Raw genomic sequence first — 17715 nt, 5'->3', positions numbered from 1 at the left:
TTTATTGTGCGTTGAGTGAAAAAGTATTTTCTCCGATTAGTCTTAAATGTGCTACTTGCTAACTTCATGGAATGCCCCCTAGTCCTTCTATTATTCGAAAGTGAAAATAACCGAGTCACATCTACTCGTTCAAGACCTCTCATGATCTTAAAGACCTCTATCATATCCCCCCTCTTTTTAAGATATCAGGAAGAGCGCCAGTGAAAAAGAAAGTATTTACAAACTGAGTCACAAAACTTGTTGTGTCATTAGAACATAAGGTACTGGGTCACTATTATTACCCTTGCGGGAGAATGCTGCTTTTGCCCCGGGTACTGAACATCGTCAGGTATTTCAGCGATGGGACATATCTGGTATAAAATGTATACGGCAAATGTATGATGACGTTGAGAAAACTGTATGCTCTTTTGCTCAGCTCCAGGCTAGTTTCAGTCTGCCAGCTTCATGGTTCTTTGCATCTTTGCAAACTAAGCACTACATTTTTTCCCTGCATTGGAAGCCGGAGGAACTGGCACAAGAATAGATGCTGGCAAAAGTAATGTCTGACACGGGACAAAGCAACAATTTTATGGCACAGTGGCATTTGTTTTGCAAACAAAAGATGGCAAACTCTGGACTCGCTTCCCTAAGTGGTTTTTGGAGTATGGCTCTACCTATTGATATACCCAATGCATTGGTGATGAAATGCTGTCTGGCTCTTCATAGAGGCCTAACAGATGTGTGACTCAGAGAAACGACATACCAAATTTTGCACCATTCCTATATAGACGATGTTAAGAAATACCATATGAAGCTGACTGCCTCTCCTTTATGTGATCAGTGTCGTCTGACAAATGGGATGATGTTCCATAAGTTGTTATACTGTGAACTAGTTCAACCATTTTGGGCAGGTGTGCTGAAATTGGTGAAGAAATACACTGGAGTACAGTTGACGGGAAAAAACATAGTAACATAGTAATGACGGCAGAAAAAGACCAAAATGGTCCATCTAGTCTGCCCAGCAAGCTTCCCAAGGTAGTAACTTCTGCTCCATGCAGGTTTCCCTCATGTTTCTCTTAAGGGTAGTAACTGCCGCTCCATGCAGGTTACCCCCATGTTTCTCTTAAGGGTAGTAACTGCCGCTCCATGCAGGTTACCCCCATGTTTCTCTTAAGGGTAGTAACTGCTGCTCCGTGCAGGTTATCCTCATTCTTCTCTTAAGGGTAGTAACTGCCGCTCTGTGCAGATTGCCCCTATGTTTCTCTTAAGGGTAGTAACTGCTGCTCCGTGCAGGGTACCCCCATATTTCTCTTAAGGGTAGTAACTGCTGCTTCGTGCCGGTTAAGCTTTTTTATTTATTCCCATCCTCTAGCCTTTTAGGGATCCACAGTGTTTATCCCATGCCCCTTTGAAATCCTTCACAGTTTTGTAATGGAACTGTATCAAAATGAAGGCAGCTTGAATGGTAAAGCGAGATTTCTCTGTTTTGCCCTAACAGTAGCTTGTAAGGGTCACATGCAAAAATGGATTGAATCCACTGCGCCAGTTTCACAATTGTGGACCGCTGTGATGATGGAATACATGCAGATGGAGTGGATGGATGCGAAAGTAAATAAGCAACGGCGGCCTTCCATGTATATACAAGCATGGAGGTGCTTTTTCAGTTTGCTCTCAGCAACTCAGCAGAAGAGTTTGTTGGACATTGGTTACTCGAAGGATTGGGGAATTCCAAGTCCTTCACTCCGTGATGGAAGTAAGATGGCTGCCAGTTAAAAGGAAGGCAGGCGAGCCTGTATTGTTCAACCCTTTTTATGGGGTTTTGGTGATGATTACCTGCTAGCATTGACATTGTACAACTCCTATTTAGGAGCCACTGGTTTATATTGGTTTGCTCAACCAGAGAGATGTCTGTGGAGGCCCTTCTCAGCGACCTAATGATGCTGGTAGTCACTTAGACTTCTTTCTATCTTTTCTAATGCATGGAATACATCTGTTCTGGGCTTCCAAGATGGTATTTTTAAACATCCTTGCCTGATCTAAACTGTTAACTTTGCAGTTGCCCCTTTCAGTTTTTTCTAACCATGTTCCTCATTTTATCATAGTCATCTTTTATAAGTTTCCTTATAGCTGTAGAGCAAGGGTTGAGTGGAGTTGTGGAGCAGTTTAATTTGTCAATGATAAGGTTGACTTCTGTTTCAGATACCATATCAAATTCAGCCCATCTCACTCCATCTAAGTACACGTCAGCAATGGAATGATCTGGAGAATTTCTTGCTTCCATTGTTAACTGTTTGGTTTTTTTTTTTAACTGGTTTTTTTCCCCCCTAGTTCATTGTAAACCGGTACGATAAGACCTGGTCTTGAGCATCGGTATATTAAAAGAATTTAAATAAATAAATAAATTGTCAAAAGCTGTTCTAATCGACGCTACTTTTTCAGAGATTGCAAATGTCTCAGCAGGTTGGAGCAGTCTTATTCTCAGCCTCAGATGTTATCTGGTGATAGATACCTAAATATGCAGTCTGAGGACTGTCAGAAGCCATTTACTTGGATAAAGGCCTGTTTACCCGGGTACTTTGGCTGTCTGAAGACTGCCCAGCTCTTACCTGGCTAAAGCTTTGCACAGGGGATCAACCTCATGTGTACTTTTAGCCAGTTCAAAAGTAAGCATGCCCAAGGGAGGGGGGCTGTTTAGGTTGCAGAAGGGAAATAAAATGTGCAGATTACATTTTCAAATCTACGCAGCCTAATGGTAATTTTATTACAGTGAGTTTAGGGCTAACGTCTGCATGTAGAAATTGCGTGCAATCTGTAGTCCACATTTCCAAAGCAGAATTACGCGTGCACAGAGTCCACTTTGAGAGTCAGCGGGCATGTGCGGAAACTCCGCGCGACATGCGCTGCAAAGGAGCAAGCACAAATGTGCATGCCGCCATTCAGGCGGATGCTTTTAGAAATCAAAAGCGTGCTTGAAAATGGTTTCCCAGCCCCTGGAACGCATCTTTCTAGTGTGCGTATGGAATCCTTTCTGCGCCTACTTTTATGCCGTCAACTCTCTGGGTAATTTTAAAAAGCCCATTTAAGTGCAGAAAACCGAGTTTTACACTTCCGAAAATCAAGCCCCCTAATTTTCAAGGATGGAAGGAGGCGCAAATCCCTGCAGGTGCTTTTGTCCTGGGGCAGAGGGACAGAATGCTCACATTTTCCTTTAGAGAACTGGTGCAAAGTCTGCAGATAACAGTACCGGCGGGCTTTGCATCTGTGTGGGAGCTTTTGAAAATTCCCCCTCTAAAGGAGGGGAAGAGAGACCCTGAGCGCTAAAGCAGAACTGAAGATGAAAAGAGCATATTTAGATAGCAGTTTCTGACTTGCTCTTGGGCTGCCTGTGTGTTTATGTTTTGGGGTTTTTTTTTTACAACAGACACCAAGAAGGACTTGAAGATGATTACGGTATACCTGCTGGACATGCTGGTGAACAAGAAAGTGTCAGGACATGGGCGGGACCAGGCCCTCAACCTGCTCAGCAAAAACATCCCCAGAAAGGACCTCAGCAACCATGACCACTCCAAATCCCTTTTTGTTATTGACAACGGTGAGTAGCTCAGGGAACAAGAGAGCAATGACTTATGGTTGTACTCGGTGGCGTTGCAGCATGTCAAAGTCCAAAGATCTCAGGACAACTGTGGTTCACACGATCATAAAGCCTAAAGGCCATCTAGCCCAGCATTCTGTTTCAGATGGCAGCAAACAGCGGGTGCATAAAGGAAGTGTGTCATAAGCAGGGCATGTGTAGAACTGGCCATCCTAGCACATTCCTCCCAGTTTCCAACAGTCATAGTTCAGGGATGACTTGAACCTGTGGTTATATCCCTACCCGTTGATTGACCTATCCTTCATAAACTTGCCGCATCATAGTTGCCAATCTTTGTGCCGAAGATGTATGTATTTATTTATTTATTTAACATTTTTCTATACCGACCTTCATGAATAAATCCATATCAGATCGGTTTACCTGGAACATGGGGTAAGAACTTAATAAACCATTTAACTAGAGGCAAAGATGGCACGTGATGATGATGATGATGACGACGAATCTCTTTTTGAACCTGGTCAGACTATTGACCTCTACAGTGATCTGTGGTAATGAGGAGAAGTGGTCTAATGGATAGAGCATTGGGCTGAGAACCAGGTGAAACCATGAGTCAGATCCCACTTCCCCTACTAACACTCCCGGTGACCATGAGAAGGCCACGTTGGAGTTAAATAATCAAAACTGGGCATTTTGTTGCAAAATCCATGGGTACATTTACCCACTAGGTCTGAATCAATAATTATTCAAAGCAAGACTATGGTGATAACTGTACCTGTATCACTGCCCAAGGAAATATTACAAGCAGAGGTTTGCGCCTGCTTTCTCTACACCTAATTTTTCAGGACTAAAGAATGCACATAGTTTTGTATAACCAAAATTATATGCACTGCTCCATTCTCCACCTTCTCTCCACATCCGGAAATGCCTCTGCTGTATGAGGATAAAGGCACAAGCATTGTTGAAAGACACGTGTACCTTTACTTATATACGAAGTGAACAATAATCAAAGAGCCCATTTACCTGCAGAAATGTCTTTATTTCCCTCTTTATCTCACTTTGCCTCAAATATGCACTTATATCAGTATCTCTTTATGATTAGGGATTTAATGTATCTGAATACTAATAATGCTGTAAGCCCCTTTGACATTAATTGAAAAGGTGAGCGGTCACATAAGGCCGTCACACTATGCCTGCGATCCACCAGAAGTTAAATCTTTTGTCACGCGAGGGTCCCAGCAAGCACTAGGCAGGATTTGCCTGCACCTGCACATGTGCCTTTCTTCTGGAAATCTCCCACTGTCAACAGGGTTTCTACTTGCATCTGAGCAAGTACCCTGCCCACAAGCTACTTGCTCATGTTTTCTGGGGACCAAAAATACTGAAATCCTATAGGATGGATTCTCTACCTGGGTAACATCAAGCTAGATTGAGAGAACATTGTACAAATTCATCTTTGTGTGAGTTTCCTCGCTCCGAAAGACATCAAATCTTCATAAGAGTGTACTATTTTGTTCATATGACTCACTCTGCATGTAAAAGTGGCCCCTAACCCCTACACTACTTAATGCAAGCTAAAAATCCATTTCAACCACTGCAATGATTTACAACATCGGAAATTAAAAGTTGCTCATTTGGAGAAACATCATTGCAGCCAATTTTGAGTGGAACAATGAAAGCCGGAAGGCTCTATAATACAGTTAAAAACTCATTTCAATTACTGCATTGATTTGTGAAAACGTTCATTTGGAAATTTATTATTAGGCTTCGATGGAGTCATAATATTGGAAATCAAGAATCTTAAGGTTATAAATTTTAAAGAAAAAATATTTTCAATAAATGTAGAAATTAAAAATTCCATAAAAAATAATATATATTCTCAATAAGTTTAGAATAAAATTGAGGCAGTGGACCTGTGATTGTACTAACTCGGCTCTGTAATCATTTGATTACTGTTTGTTAACAGAATGATTGAGCCGGTGCTGAGGTCCACTTCCTTTGATTAAAAAATTTTTTTAAAATTTTTTTTAAAAGTTTGTTTGAGATAGCAATTCCTAGAAGTAGGTAATTCTATTGGTGCCTATATATCAATAACTAGTTGATTATTCTCGTTTCTATTTTATACTAGTTATATTCCCTTAATTCCGTTTGATTGTCTTTTACTTGCGCCTGACCACCGGGGTGCAAGTTAGAGGCTCTAACCTCTCTCCCCCCCCCCCCCCCCCAACTGTGTGCCGACCCGCGGCCCCGCGACGTTACATTCCCCGGGGCTGCCGTCCGCCAGGAGGTCCCATTCCTCGGCGGCCTTCGGAGAGTTCCCGGGTCGGTGAGGCATTCGGGGCGGTCCTTTGGATTGTGCCATCTGTCCAGGCGCCGAGGAGTGATTGCCGCGCTCTCTTGCCCCTCCCCCCTACGGACTCGGCATGCCGAGAGCGGCGGTTTGTACGGCGTGTGGCCGGCTCAGGGGCCGGCTTTCGAGGGAGGGGCTTTGTACCAGCTGCCTCCCCGGCGGGGAAGGCAGCTCGCAGCAGGGGAGCGACGCCGGAGTTCGCAGACATGTCCGCGATGGGGGACAGCGCCAGGCCCCGTTCCCGCTCAGTGCGGGAACGGCGACCATTTTGCTGCAAGACACAACTGATCCCGGGACCTCAGATGAAGGCCCCGTTTCCGGTGCTGCCGCCAGTTTTGGCTCAAGTTCAGGAGTCGGAGCCGTGATCTCAGTTGGGGGAGCCCCGGGGGGGGTCCCAGCTTTTTATCCAGAATTTGTGGTATTGATGCACAATGCATTTTTACAACGGATGTCTCAGCCACTGGATTTCATCCCGGGACCCCCGCCCCCCAAGCTGGCACGAACAGACCCCGTCCCGGGGGGGCTCCTCCCCGGGGCAGTAACTCACGGGAAAGGGGGCTGACGGGTGCATCCTGGGACCCCCCTGGACCTCCCATAGGATATCCTTCGCCACAGGGAGGGGACCCGGTCCCGGATCCAGCAGGGGACAACCCCTTATTGGCGGCCCAGATGGAGGGGGATGACCTCCGGGTACTTTGCATCTTCCAACGGGACAAGCTGGATGATCTGATCCCACATATTCTTCAGGAGCTGGATATCGATGCCCCCCCGGAACCGCCAGGCCCCAACCCCAAGGCAAAAAAGTGGGACCCTGTGCTGGTGGGGCTCCGGCCACCGGCCATGGCTTTCCCTTCCCACCCTACGTTCCTACAGTTGCTTTCCAGGGAGTGGGATTCACTCGAGGCCACCCTGAAGGTCAGCAGGGCAATGGAGAAGCTATATCCCCTTCCAGAGGAGTTTCTGGATCTGCTCAAGATCCTGACGGTGGATTCCGCGGCTTCAGCGGTCACAAAATGTACCACCATCCTGGTCACAGGGGGCACGGCACTGAGGGATCTTCAAGACAGGAAGTTAGAGGTTTACCTCAAGAGAGTATTTGAGGTATCAGCGCTGGGGGTGCGAGCGGCCATCTGCAGTTCCCTGGCACAAAGGGCAGGTCTCCGCTGGGTACAACTTCTCACTTCCCAGGACCTGCCTACAGAGGAGGCCCACCAGGCGGACAGATTGGAAGGCATGATTGCCTACGGGGCAGATGCTTTATATGATCTATTATGGGTCTTTGCCCAGTCGATGGTGGCTGCGGTTTCAGCCCGCCGCCTTTTGTGGCTGTGCAACTGGACAGCAGATTCCTCCTCGAAGACTCGTCTGGGATCACTCCCTTTCAAGGGAAAGTTCCTCTTTGGGGAAGATCTGGATCAAATCATCAAGTCTCTAGGTGAGAATGCAGTGCATAGACTCCCGGACCACGTTCCACAAGATCCTTCAGTTCCTCGAGAAATCGTTTTCGCACACAATGCCGGTTTCGTAATACGAGGCAACAGACAACCCCGGACACCGTCCTTCCGCTCTCATTCTTGGAACCGGCCCTTTCGAGGGCGCAGGCCCGGCAAGGAAGGACCGGGTCAGGGCGCGTCCTCAAAGCCAGCCCAATGATGCCAGGCTGACCCACATGACAACCCCCAGGATAGGGGGTCGGATTTCACTCTTCTACGAGGAGTGGGACCGAATCACATCGGATCAGTGGGCCTTAAATATTCTAAAACACGGTTACGCTTTGGATTTGTACGCGCCCCCAGAGACAGTATTATCTTCTCTCCATGCGGACCCCTCCACAAGCAACTTGTCGTTTGCCAGACCCTGGACCAGCTCCTCGTGCTGGGGGCCATAGTGCCTGTACCCGCCGCCGAATTGGGCCGGGGCCACTATTCCATCTATTTCGTGGTTCCCAAGAAGGAAGGCGCCTTCTGCCCCATCCTGGTCCTCAAGTCAGTCAACAAATCTCTCAAGGTACCACGTTTCAGGATGGAGACCCTTCGTTCAGTGCTGGCGGCGGTACATCAAGGAGAGTTCCTGGCCTCGTTGGACCTCACGGAGGCGTATCTACACATTCTGATCTACAGGGCACATCAACGGTTCCTCCGTTTCAAGATATTGGGTCAACATTTTCAATTCCAGGCCTTCCCCTTTGGGCTGGCAATGGCTCCATGCGTCTTTACGAAGGTCATGGTTGTGGTGGCGGCCGCTCTGCGCGGGGAGGGGATTCTGGTGCACTCCTATCTAGATGATTGGCTCATACGAGTGAAATCCCTGACCCAGGGTTATCAAGCGGTCGGCAGAGTGGTGCAATCCCTTGGGTGGATTATCAACTATGCCAAGAGCAACCTCATTCCGTCACAGTCGTTGGATTTCCTGGGTGCACGGTTCGACACGAAGAAAGGCAAGGTTTACCTACGGCCGGAGCAGGCCCAAGCTTTGCGGGACCAGATACACCGTTTTTCTGCGCTCTCTTGGCCCACAGCTTGGGATTATCTACAGGTCCTGGGATCCATGGCATCCACTATCGATCTGGTTCCCTGGGCTTTTGCGCATCTGTGCCCTCTCCAGATGGCTCTACTATCCTGCTGGAAGCTGGTGTCATGGGACTTTCAGGCTATTCTCCCGATTCCGCGGGATGCAGAAGAGAGTTTTCTCTGGTGGCTGGACGCCACGGACGCCAGCCTCTCGGGCTGGGGGGCGGTATGTCAGTTGAGATCTCTGCAGGGACTGTGGATGGAAGCTCAAGCACGATGGCCAAACAACCGGCTAGTGACCAGAGCGGTCCGGTTAGCACTGAGGGACTTCCTTCCCCTGGTTCGCTATCGGGCGGTAAGAATACTCTTGGACAACGTGACTATGGTGGCGTACATAAATTATCAGGGAGGCACGAGGAGTCGTCACGTCTCCCTGGAAGCGGACAAACTGATGCAGTGGGCAGAAGTCCATCTGCTCCGCCTGGCGGCCTCACATATTGCAGGGGTGGACAACGTGCAGGCGGATTTCCTAAGCCGGCAACATCTCGATCCTGGAGAATGGGAACTCTTGGAGGAAGCAATGCGTCTGATAGTGCAACGTTGGGGGCTCCCTCACATGGATCTCATGGCCACAGCCTGCTACGCGAAGGCCCCTCGCTTCTTCAGCCGCAGAAGAGAGCGCGGCGTGGAGGGGGTCAATGCACTGGTACTGCCATGGCCATGGCAGATCCTCCTGTATGTGTTCCCTCCGTGGTCCCTGGTAGGCAAGGTGCTTCGGAGAATAGAGGGACACCGGGGTCCCGTAATCCTGGTGGCACCGGAGTGGCCTCGACGACCATGGTTCTCAGACCTACTCAACTTGACAGAGGACGGACCCTTACGCCTCGGTCATCTTCCTTGCCTGCTCCGGCAAGGACCAATATTTTTCGACGAGGCATCTCGCCTCTGTCTTGCAGCTTGGCTTTTGAGAGGCACAAGCTGAGGTGCCGTGGTTATCCGGAGGCTGTGATTTTGACATTGCTCAAGGCGCGTAAGACGTCCACTTCAGTCGCCTATGTCCGGGTATGGAAGGTCTTCGAGGCATGTTGCATGTCGCATTCCATTCAGCCGACCCACACTTCGGTTTCACAGATCCTATCATTCTTGCAGGCAGGCCTGGAGAAGGGTCTAGCTTACAATTTTCTGCGAGTCCAGGTAGCTGCCTTGGGAGCTTTGCTTCGCCGCGGGGAGGAGACCCTGCTCTCGTCTCATCCGGACGTAGTCCATTTCCTCAAGGAAGTGAAACACTTGAAGCCACCACTGCAGGCTCCTTGCCCTTCTTGGAGTCTCAATCTGGTTCTTCGGACTCTCGGCGGCCCTCCTTTCGAGCCTCTCCGTACCACTACCCTCAAGGATCTCACCCTCAAAATGATTTTCTTGGTGGTGATCAGTTCAGCATGTCGCATCTCGGAGCTGCAGGCCTTATCCTGCAGGGAACCGTACCTCAGATTCACCGATATGGGAGTCACTTTGTGCACGGTACCCGCTTTTCTACCCAAGGTGGTTTCAACCTTTCACCTTAATCAGACTGTGGAATTGCCTTCTTTTTCTTCAAATGACTCTCGGGACCTTCGCAAGCTCGATGTTAAGCGCTGTCTGATGCATTATCTGGAGGTCACCAATGAGTTCCGTCTCTCGGACTACCTGTTCGTTCTTTGGTCGGGACCTAAGAAAGGATGTTAGGCTTCTAAGGTGACAATCGCTCATTGGCTGAAGGACGTGATTGCCGCAGCGTACTTTGGCACAGGACAAAAACCACCTATGGGGGTCAAGGCCCACTCGCTTCTATCTCAATCTACGTCTTGGGCGGAGAGTTTTTCGGTTTCCTTGCAGGAGATCCGCAGAGCAGCCACTTGGAAGTCACTCCATACATTTGCTTGACACTATCGTCTGGATGTTCGGTCACCGACCATGGGTTCTTTTGGTGACAGGGTCATTCGAGCAGGGCTATCTCTGGCCCACCCTTAGTAGGAAATCTTTGGTACATCCCACCATCTGGACTGATCCTGGTACGTACAGGGAAAAGAAAATTATTCCTTACCTGTTGATTTTCGTTCCTGTAGTACCAAGGATCAGTCCAGACGCCCCCCCCCCCCCCCCTATCTTCTGGGGTTTTTCAGGGACGCCTCTGCTCGACTCTTATCTCAGATTTATTGCTGCACCCCCTCTGGCTACAGGGGGATATCCTCTTACAGTTCTGTTCGCAAGTTGCAGTTTGGGACACTAGTTTTTCCCTAATTGGTTCAGTTTTATGATAGCTTTATGCGAGTTTTGTTCACTTGATCCCTCCGTCTCTTCTCTTGTTTGGCTTTGTTAATCTAGTTATTGAGCAATGAGACCTGGGATGTGGGCTTATGTAGTACCTTCCCCAGAAGTTCTTGTCTGACTCCATCTGCTGGACGGGGGACATAACCCACAGTCTGGACTGATCCTTGGTACTACAGGAACGAAAATTAGCAGGTAAGGAATAATTGTCTTATAATCTTTTAGCCAGATGACAAATTATCCAGTTATGTCATGGGTGGTCAGACCGGCAGGATTTTTAAATCCTGGCATTTGTCCAGCTAAATGCCAGACTTAGCCAAATACGCTGAATATGGACCTCTGTATCTTTCTTAGTCAGATCTGTATCCTGAGTAACGTTTTGCTGTCAGTGTACAGCTGTATATCCCAGCCGTAACAGTTCTCAGACTGCCACAGCAGCAGCTGTCACTCAGCCGGCCCTAACAGCTGAAAGCGAAACACTAAGGGTTTCACAGCAAGCAAAGTGACTTCAGCAGCAGCTCACTCAGACTGGGATTCACCCCGTCAGCTCCAGCTGCCGCTGAGTATGTGACATTGCATTGTTATGCTGCCTCTTGCTGTCCAGCTTAAAAACATCAGAAAAAAAAAGTTCTCAAAAGAAGTTTTACACAGCAGATAAATAATAACATCAACAGTTAAAACTCCTTTTCAGCACGAGGGCTAAAAATTCCAACATTTTTTTTGTTTTATTTTACACTTAATACCTGTCACTAGTGTAGAACCTTTTTCCAAACGGATATTCTTAATCACTAAGTGGCTCAAATCACCTCACGTATTTAATATCAAAATAAACACCACACCACTCATGAGGATTAAGACGTATACCAATTCAAAAGTATTCTTTTTGCTATTTCACTCTCCAGACTCTTGCCCGCAATGGGCTACAACCAGTGTCATCAATAAGCACTTGATTTCATGTCATATTCTGCTTCCCACAATTTATTTTATTTTTGCGTCCCATTGCGGGCAAGAGCCTGGAGATTGAAATAGCACGATAGTCTGTGATGCTGAATCCCTCAAAAAAATACTTTTGAATTGGTATATGAATTAATCCTCATGAGTGGTGTGGTGTTTATTTTGATACTAGTGTAGAATCAACATTGATGACATGAGTTATGACATAGGAAAATTTGCTAAGCAATGTTCTATGTAAATGATCATTAGACACTGATTTGTTGGTTCCCCTTGGGCCATAAAAGTATTTATAAGTCGGGGCTGCTCTTGCCATCCTTCCCGCACTTCCCAGGGAGTGAGCTCTTTCTGTGGGGGGAGAGGATGACCTCTGTTGCCCAGTTGATGGAGAGTCCCTCCTGACCTGTGTGTATTTTTCTGGTCTGATGTTCTCTTCAAGGGCAGACAGGCTGGACTCAGGCTGGGGGTTCAAATCATATTAACTGATCATTTCCAAAAGGACAATCACTGTCCCGCAAATATTTAAGCAATGAAACTGACCGGTTGAACTTTTTACACGGAGTCTCTGCTGGGGTGCTCATCTCTCCAGCTCCTGGGAGGGAGCGTGACACTGCCTACTCATCTGTGCAACAGCCCAGTAGACGGAGAATCCTAGTGGGGGACTCCAAGCCACAAAAAGATCATACTTGAGTCTAAAGTTCAATGTGATGCCCACAGTCTTTGGGCTTCCTTTGGGGTGGAGATCCGATGGGGAGTTTCCCATGGCTTGATGGGATAACCTTGAAGGACCTCTCGGGGAGAGAGGCCAGATGTTCCTGTTACGAGCGCGCGCGGGCACGGTCGTCCTAAGCTGGTGGTGAGCCCTTGGGCCACGGCAGGACTCCGGGAGGAGCCCAAAGCCTCACCGTGGGAGGTGAGCTAAGCAGGCATGGTGAGCCGGGCAGGCAGGAACAGAAGCAGGGAGTCCGACCCTCAGCCGGACCTGCATGCCCATGGTAGCCAACACGGGGAAGTTGACTAATGAACGGTCCTCCGACTGTTCCCGGCCCTTTCGGACCCGCCACAGGGAACAGCAATGGGCAGCAGGCCGGACAGAGGCGAGGGCAGACAGAGTCCTTATACAGAAGACGTCAGACGGGGGCTGAAGCAGACATCCAAGACAGGCTGAAGCAAGACACTGAAGACATCAGGGCAAGGGCTGAAGCAAGAAGGAAAGGTCCAGGCGAGCAGGAACTCCGATGCTGGGATACTCACATCCGAAGCCCCTTCGGCTGGCAGAAGCTCAAGAGCCCGTGGGACGAATCCCTCCTGTTGGCCACTCCAGGGCCCAACAGGACAGAAGGCTCAGGAACCAGACGAGGACGTAGGTCAAGGCAGAGACACGAAGACATCCGGGCAAGGGCTGAAGCAAGACACTGTAGACAAGGCTGGACGGAAACATGGCACTGTCCATCAGGGCGCCCTACTCAGCCCACCCGTGGGACTGAGTCACGGACCACCCTGTCCCAGACGCGCCCTACACAGCCCAGGAAGGCTGGTCGCGGACCACGCTGAGAAGGAGGGTGCAGGGAAGACCCAGGCGAACAGGAACTCCGATGCTGGGATACTGACATCCGAAGTCCTAACGGCTGGCAAGAAGAGGAACAAACATCTAGGCAAGGTCAGAAACAGACATTGAGACAAGGTACCATCTAAGCAAGACAGACCACGGTAGACCTGGATCAGGCAGGGTTACAGGCAACTGTAGAGCTTGATCCGCAGGCCAGTTGCAAGTGAACAGAAAGTCCTTAAATACTGGAGGTAGAAGGCAACTCCCTGGGAGGAGCTTGCCAGGACCGCCCACCGCTGGTCCTATAACTGGGGTAGAGAGCTGCGGGCCAGCCCCTAGGGAAACGGGCGTGGCTGGAAACCAGGAAGTCCAAACGCAGAGGCATGCTAGCCACAGGCACAGCTAGGCCTCTCAGGCCCTGGAGCAAGTCCCGGATGGAACGTAGGCGAGGCCCTGGCTTCAGAGCGGCCTCTGGAGGAAGGTAAGAGACCTCCTGTAGCGCAGCAGCAGGGGGGATCGCAACAGTTCCAGCTCAGTCCACAGCTCTCTATCTCCTTCACCAGGTTGTACAGAGGGGTGGGACAAAAAGGGGGGAAAAATCCAAAGTCCCTATCCAAAATATCTCATGCTGGGTAGCACTGTCACCGGTCTTGCTTTCTCTAGGGAGTAGAGGGGGTTGATCACAGGTCTCCCTCAGGATTAGAGCGGGTTGCTGTTTTCCCAAGGCACAAGGTGTTCCCAAGAATAAGAAAAAAAATGATCACAATCTACAGAACATTCACTCTCTACAAAAGGGAGGCAGATCCTCTCAGACAGGGAGTGTACTGAAAAGGTATATCCTCTAAATGCAAGAAAAATACCATGCTGGGGGGGGGCGCTGTTCTGCCGGAGACGGTGATGGCCACTTAAATTTGAGCTCTCCCTCCCGGATTATAAAAGCGCTGCTAAAGGGACTTTTTACTCGCAGAAAATTGCAGGATATATAGCCTAACTAGAGCGGGTACTCTCTATGATGGCAGGAAAGCGGAAAACCACTGACCTGAAGCAGTTTTCCTTTTCTAAACTACCGCCTGAAATGTCGGAGGTACACGAGGCTAGGCCGGAGCAGGCCGCGCTTGAGAGTGCCGCAGTAGATTCTGATGTACCCCCGGGAAGCGCGGCAGTCGCAGAAATCGAGGTCCCGGCGAGTATAACTCAGCTGCGAGATGAGATTCGGGGCTGGTTTATAGAATTTCGGGCGGATCTCAAGACTTATAAACAAGACCTTCTCGCCTCTATCTCTGACCTCCGGGAGGATTTCGCAGCGCTGGGACAGCGTGTAGATGAGGTTGACGTCCGGACCGAGGGACATGCGGCAGCTATAAATACTTTAAATGAGCAACAGGGTGCCATGAGCGATGAGCTGTCCTCCCTTCAAGATAAACTAGAGGATCTTGAAAATCGCTCTCGCCGCTGCAATCTAAGGATCCGGGGTGTCCCTGAATCGGCAGCCTACACTAACGCCGGTGAGGTCGCTGGGCTTATCTGCAAGTTTCTTCTTAATGAGGGCAATATACCTAATCCAGACCCCTCGACTCAGCCGGCTATCAAATTGGAAAGGGCACATAGGGCACTTGGACCCAGGTCTGATGCCAAACCCAGGGACTTGGTGTTGTGCTTCCACAGTTTTACCCAGAAAACTGCGATCATGGAGGCGGCCAGGAAACAGAACAACTGGATGTGGGAAGGACACCCTATCTCCATTTTTCAGGACCTAGCCTCCATCACGCTACGGCGGCGGTTCGAGCTACGGGAAGTTACCGCTTTTCTGCGCCAGGAAAATATCAGATATAAATGGACTTTCCCGTTCGGGCTCCAATTTGATGTGAAAGGGTCAACGCACAGGATTAAAACCCTGCATGCCGCAGTGGCGGTCTTGGAGAAAGCAGGCTTTCGCCTCCCCATTGCCACTAATCAGCCCAAGACTGCCTCCCGTAAATTGGTTGACCAACCTAGGTGGCACAGGGTGGGCAAAGGTGGTAAACGCCTTCGTAGGCACTCAGAAGAATCGAGATCAGCCCTGTCGGATCAAGGTTGACTTGCTAATGCTTCCAGTTTCCGTCCTGGATTAATTTACAGTTTAGGTACCATTGATGGTCACCTGTTTCAGTTGTATCTCTGTATATCTATTTATGCTTTAAGGATTCAGAGTTCTTCTGCGAGTACATGTGTGTTTGTATTGCCATGTTCTTAGTTTATGATATCTTCTTGAAATGTATGTAATCTGGGGGGGAGGGTATTGATGGCGGTTGTTCACGCCCGGTTTGGAGGCCCTCCTGTTCATGGTTCTCACCATCTCTTGTGATGGATGGTGGGGGGGAGGTGGGAGGGGAGGGGGAGATTGGGGGGGTGTTTCTTCTCTAACTGGTTGGTTACAATATCTTGTTTATATGAACAGTCCACGGCTTAAAATTGTGGGAGTACATAGTTCGCCAGGGGTCATCTTACTCTATAGATTATGGCGGGGATGTTGAGGTTTGTCTCCATTAATGTCAAGGGTCTTAATCATCACCATAAACGGGCCCTGTTGGAGAGGGAGTTGGAGACCCATAAAGCTACGGTTGGGTTTATACAGGAGACTCATCTCCGTAAGCGATATGAACACTTACTGCGCTTTCGGCAATTCCCACATAGGTACCTAGCGGCAAGTACTAAAGATTCTAAATTTGCGGGTGTGGGAATCTTATTAGCCCGGGATCTCCCGCATGAGGTTCTTGCATTTGTGCCCGATCCTCACGGTAGATATGTGATAGTGAAACTTCGCATCGGAGACGAGGTGTTCACTATGGTCACTGTATATGCCCCTAACACGGGACAGAGCACCTTCTTCCGCAAACTTGACAATATCTTGCTTATGCATGCGGAAGGACCATTGATATTAGGGGGGGACTTTAATGTCACGTTGAATCCCGCCTTGGACAACTCCGGGCAGTCTTCACTTATCTACCGGGGAGCGAGGTCCTCATTACTCTCTTTAATGGCCCGGTGGGATCTTAAAGATATCTGGCGACAGAGGTTTCCAATTACAAGAGCTTATACGTTCTACTCGCACGCACATCAATCCTATTCGCGGATTGATTTTTTTCTGGTGGACTCTAGGATACAAAATAGAGTGGTTGGGGGGGACATTGATCCCATCACTTGGACGGATCATGGCCCAGTAACTATGGTAATTACATTATCCAAGGCCCTTTCAGGACAAAGATTTTGGAGGTTAAATGAAACTTTATTGGCAGATAAGATCTTTGTGACGAAATTGGGACAAGAGCTGCTAGCTTATTTTCAGCATAACGACAACCCAGAGTGTGCGCCACCATTGCTATGGGAATGTTCTAAGGCGGTGGCTCGCGGTCTGCTTATTTCGCAGGCGACATATTGTAAAAAGGTGAAGGGGGAACGTAGAGCACTCTTGCACGACCTTATTGCCCAATTATCTAGGCAGCATCAAGTTAGGCAAAGCCAAAAAATCTATAATCAGCTAGAAAAAGCCCGGTCGGAACTTCAGTCGCTAGATCTTGCCACGACTAATTTGGCTTTAAATATTACCAAACAGCAGTTTTACGAGGAAGGGGATAAGGCAGGCCGCATGTTGGCCCGACGTCTAAAGGTGGTCCTTGCCCAAAATAATATAGCTAAACTTAAAGACCCCATGGGTGAGATGGTCACGACTTCTGACGATATTCGTCACTGCTTCACGGAGTTCTATGCGGCTCTTTATGCTAAAGATTCTGCTATAACTGACAAGGATATTGACTGTTATTTGACTCCGGTTGCTTTACCGACCCTGACCCCCGAACAGCAAGAGAGGCTAGAGGGACCTATTACTGCGGCTGAGGTCCAATATGCTATTAAATTGTTGAAGGTGGGCAAGGCTCCAGGCCTTGATGGCCTCTCAGGGAGTTACTATAAAAAATTGACGCACACCTTGGCCAAGCCCCTCACTGACATGTTTAATTCTTTGCGGGGCGAAGCGCGGCTAGCTCCCCATTCTAATGTAGCGGGTATCACGGTCATCGCAAAGCCGGGGAGGGACCCTGACCTCTGCGGCTCTTACCGCCCGATCTCTCTGATCAACCTTGATCTTAAGATACTGGCCCGGGTCTTAGCGGAACGCTTGAAGATTATATTACCCAATTTAATTTACAATGACCAGGTTGGCTTTATTCCAGATCGAATGGCCAGTGACAATATTCGCAAAGTAATTGATCTGATTGACTGGGTACAGGTTAAACAAATACCAGCAGTCCTCCTGGCCATTGATGCTGAAAAAGCCTTTGATCTGGTTCATTGGCCCTTCTTATTTAAAGTCCTGCAAAAAATGGGCTTTGGTCCATATTTTCAGCGCTGGGTACAGGCCCTCTACGACTCCCCACAGGCTAGGGTAAAGGTGAATGGTGGATATGGCCCTTGTTTCCCTATTCAGAGGGGTACTCGGCAGGGATGC

The 17715-nt window shown here is 48.8% G+C and overlaps 1 protein-coding gene across 2 annotated transcripts in view; it reads left to right on the top strand.

Annotated features, from left to right (window-relative positions):
• UNC45B (unc-45 myosin chaperone B) overlaps positions 1 to 17715 on the top strand; it is a 108773-nt gene that overhangs the window by 39251 nt on the left and 51807 nt on the right. For both annotated transcript variants that reach the window (XM_029612781.1, XM_029612782.1), the window contains exon 8: positions 3401 to 3571. In XM_029612781.1, the coding sequence (XP_029468641.1) occupies positions 3401 to 3571 (171 nt within the window). The remainder of the gene's footprint in view (positions 1 to 3400; positions 3572 to 17715) is intronic.

The sequence above is a fragment of the Rhinatrema bivittatum genome, chromosome 8 (genome assembly GCF_901001135.1).
Source record: "Rhinatrema bivittatum chromosome 8, aRhiBiv1.1, whole genome shotgun sequence".
NCBI classification, from domain to species: Eukaryota; Metazoa; Chordata; class Amphibia; order Gymnophiona; family Rhinatrematidae; genus Rhinatrema; species Rhinatrema bivittatum.
This window is presented reverse-complemented; position numbering and strand designations above follow the sequence as displayed.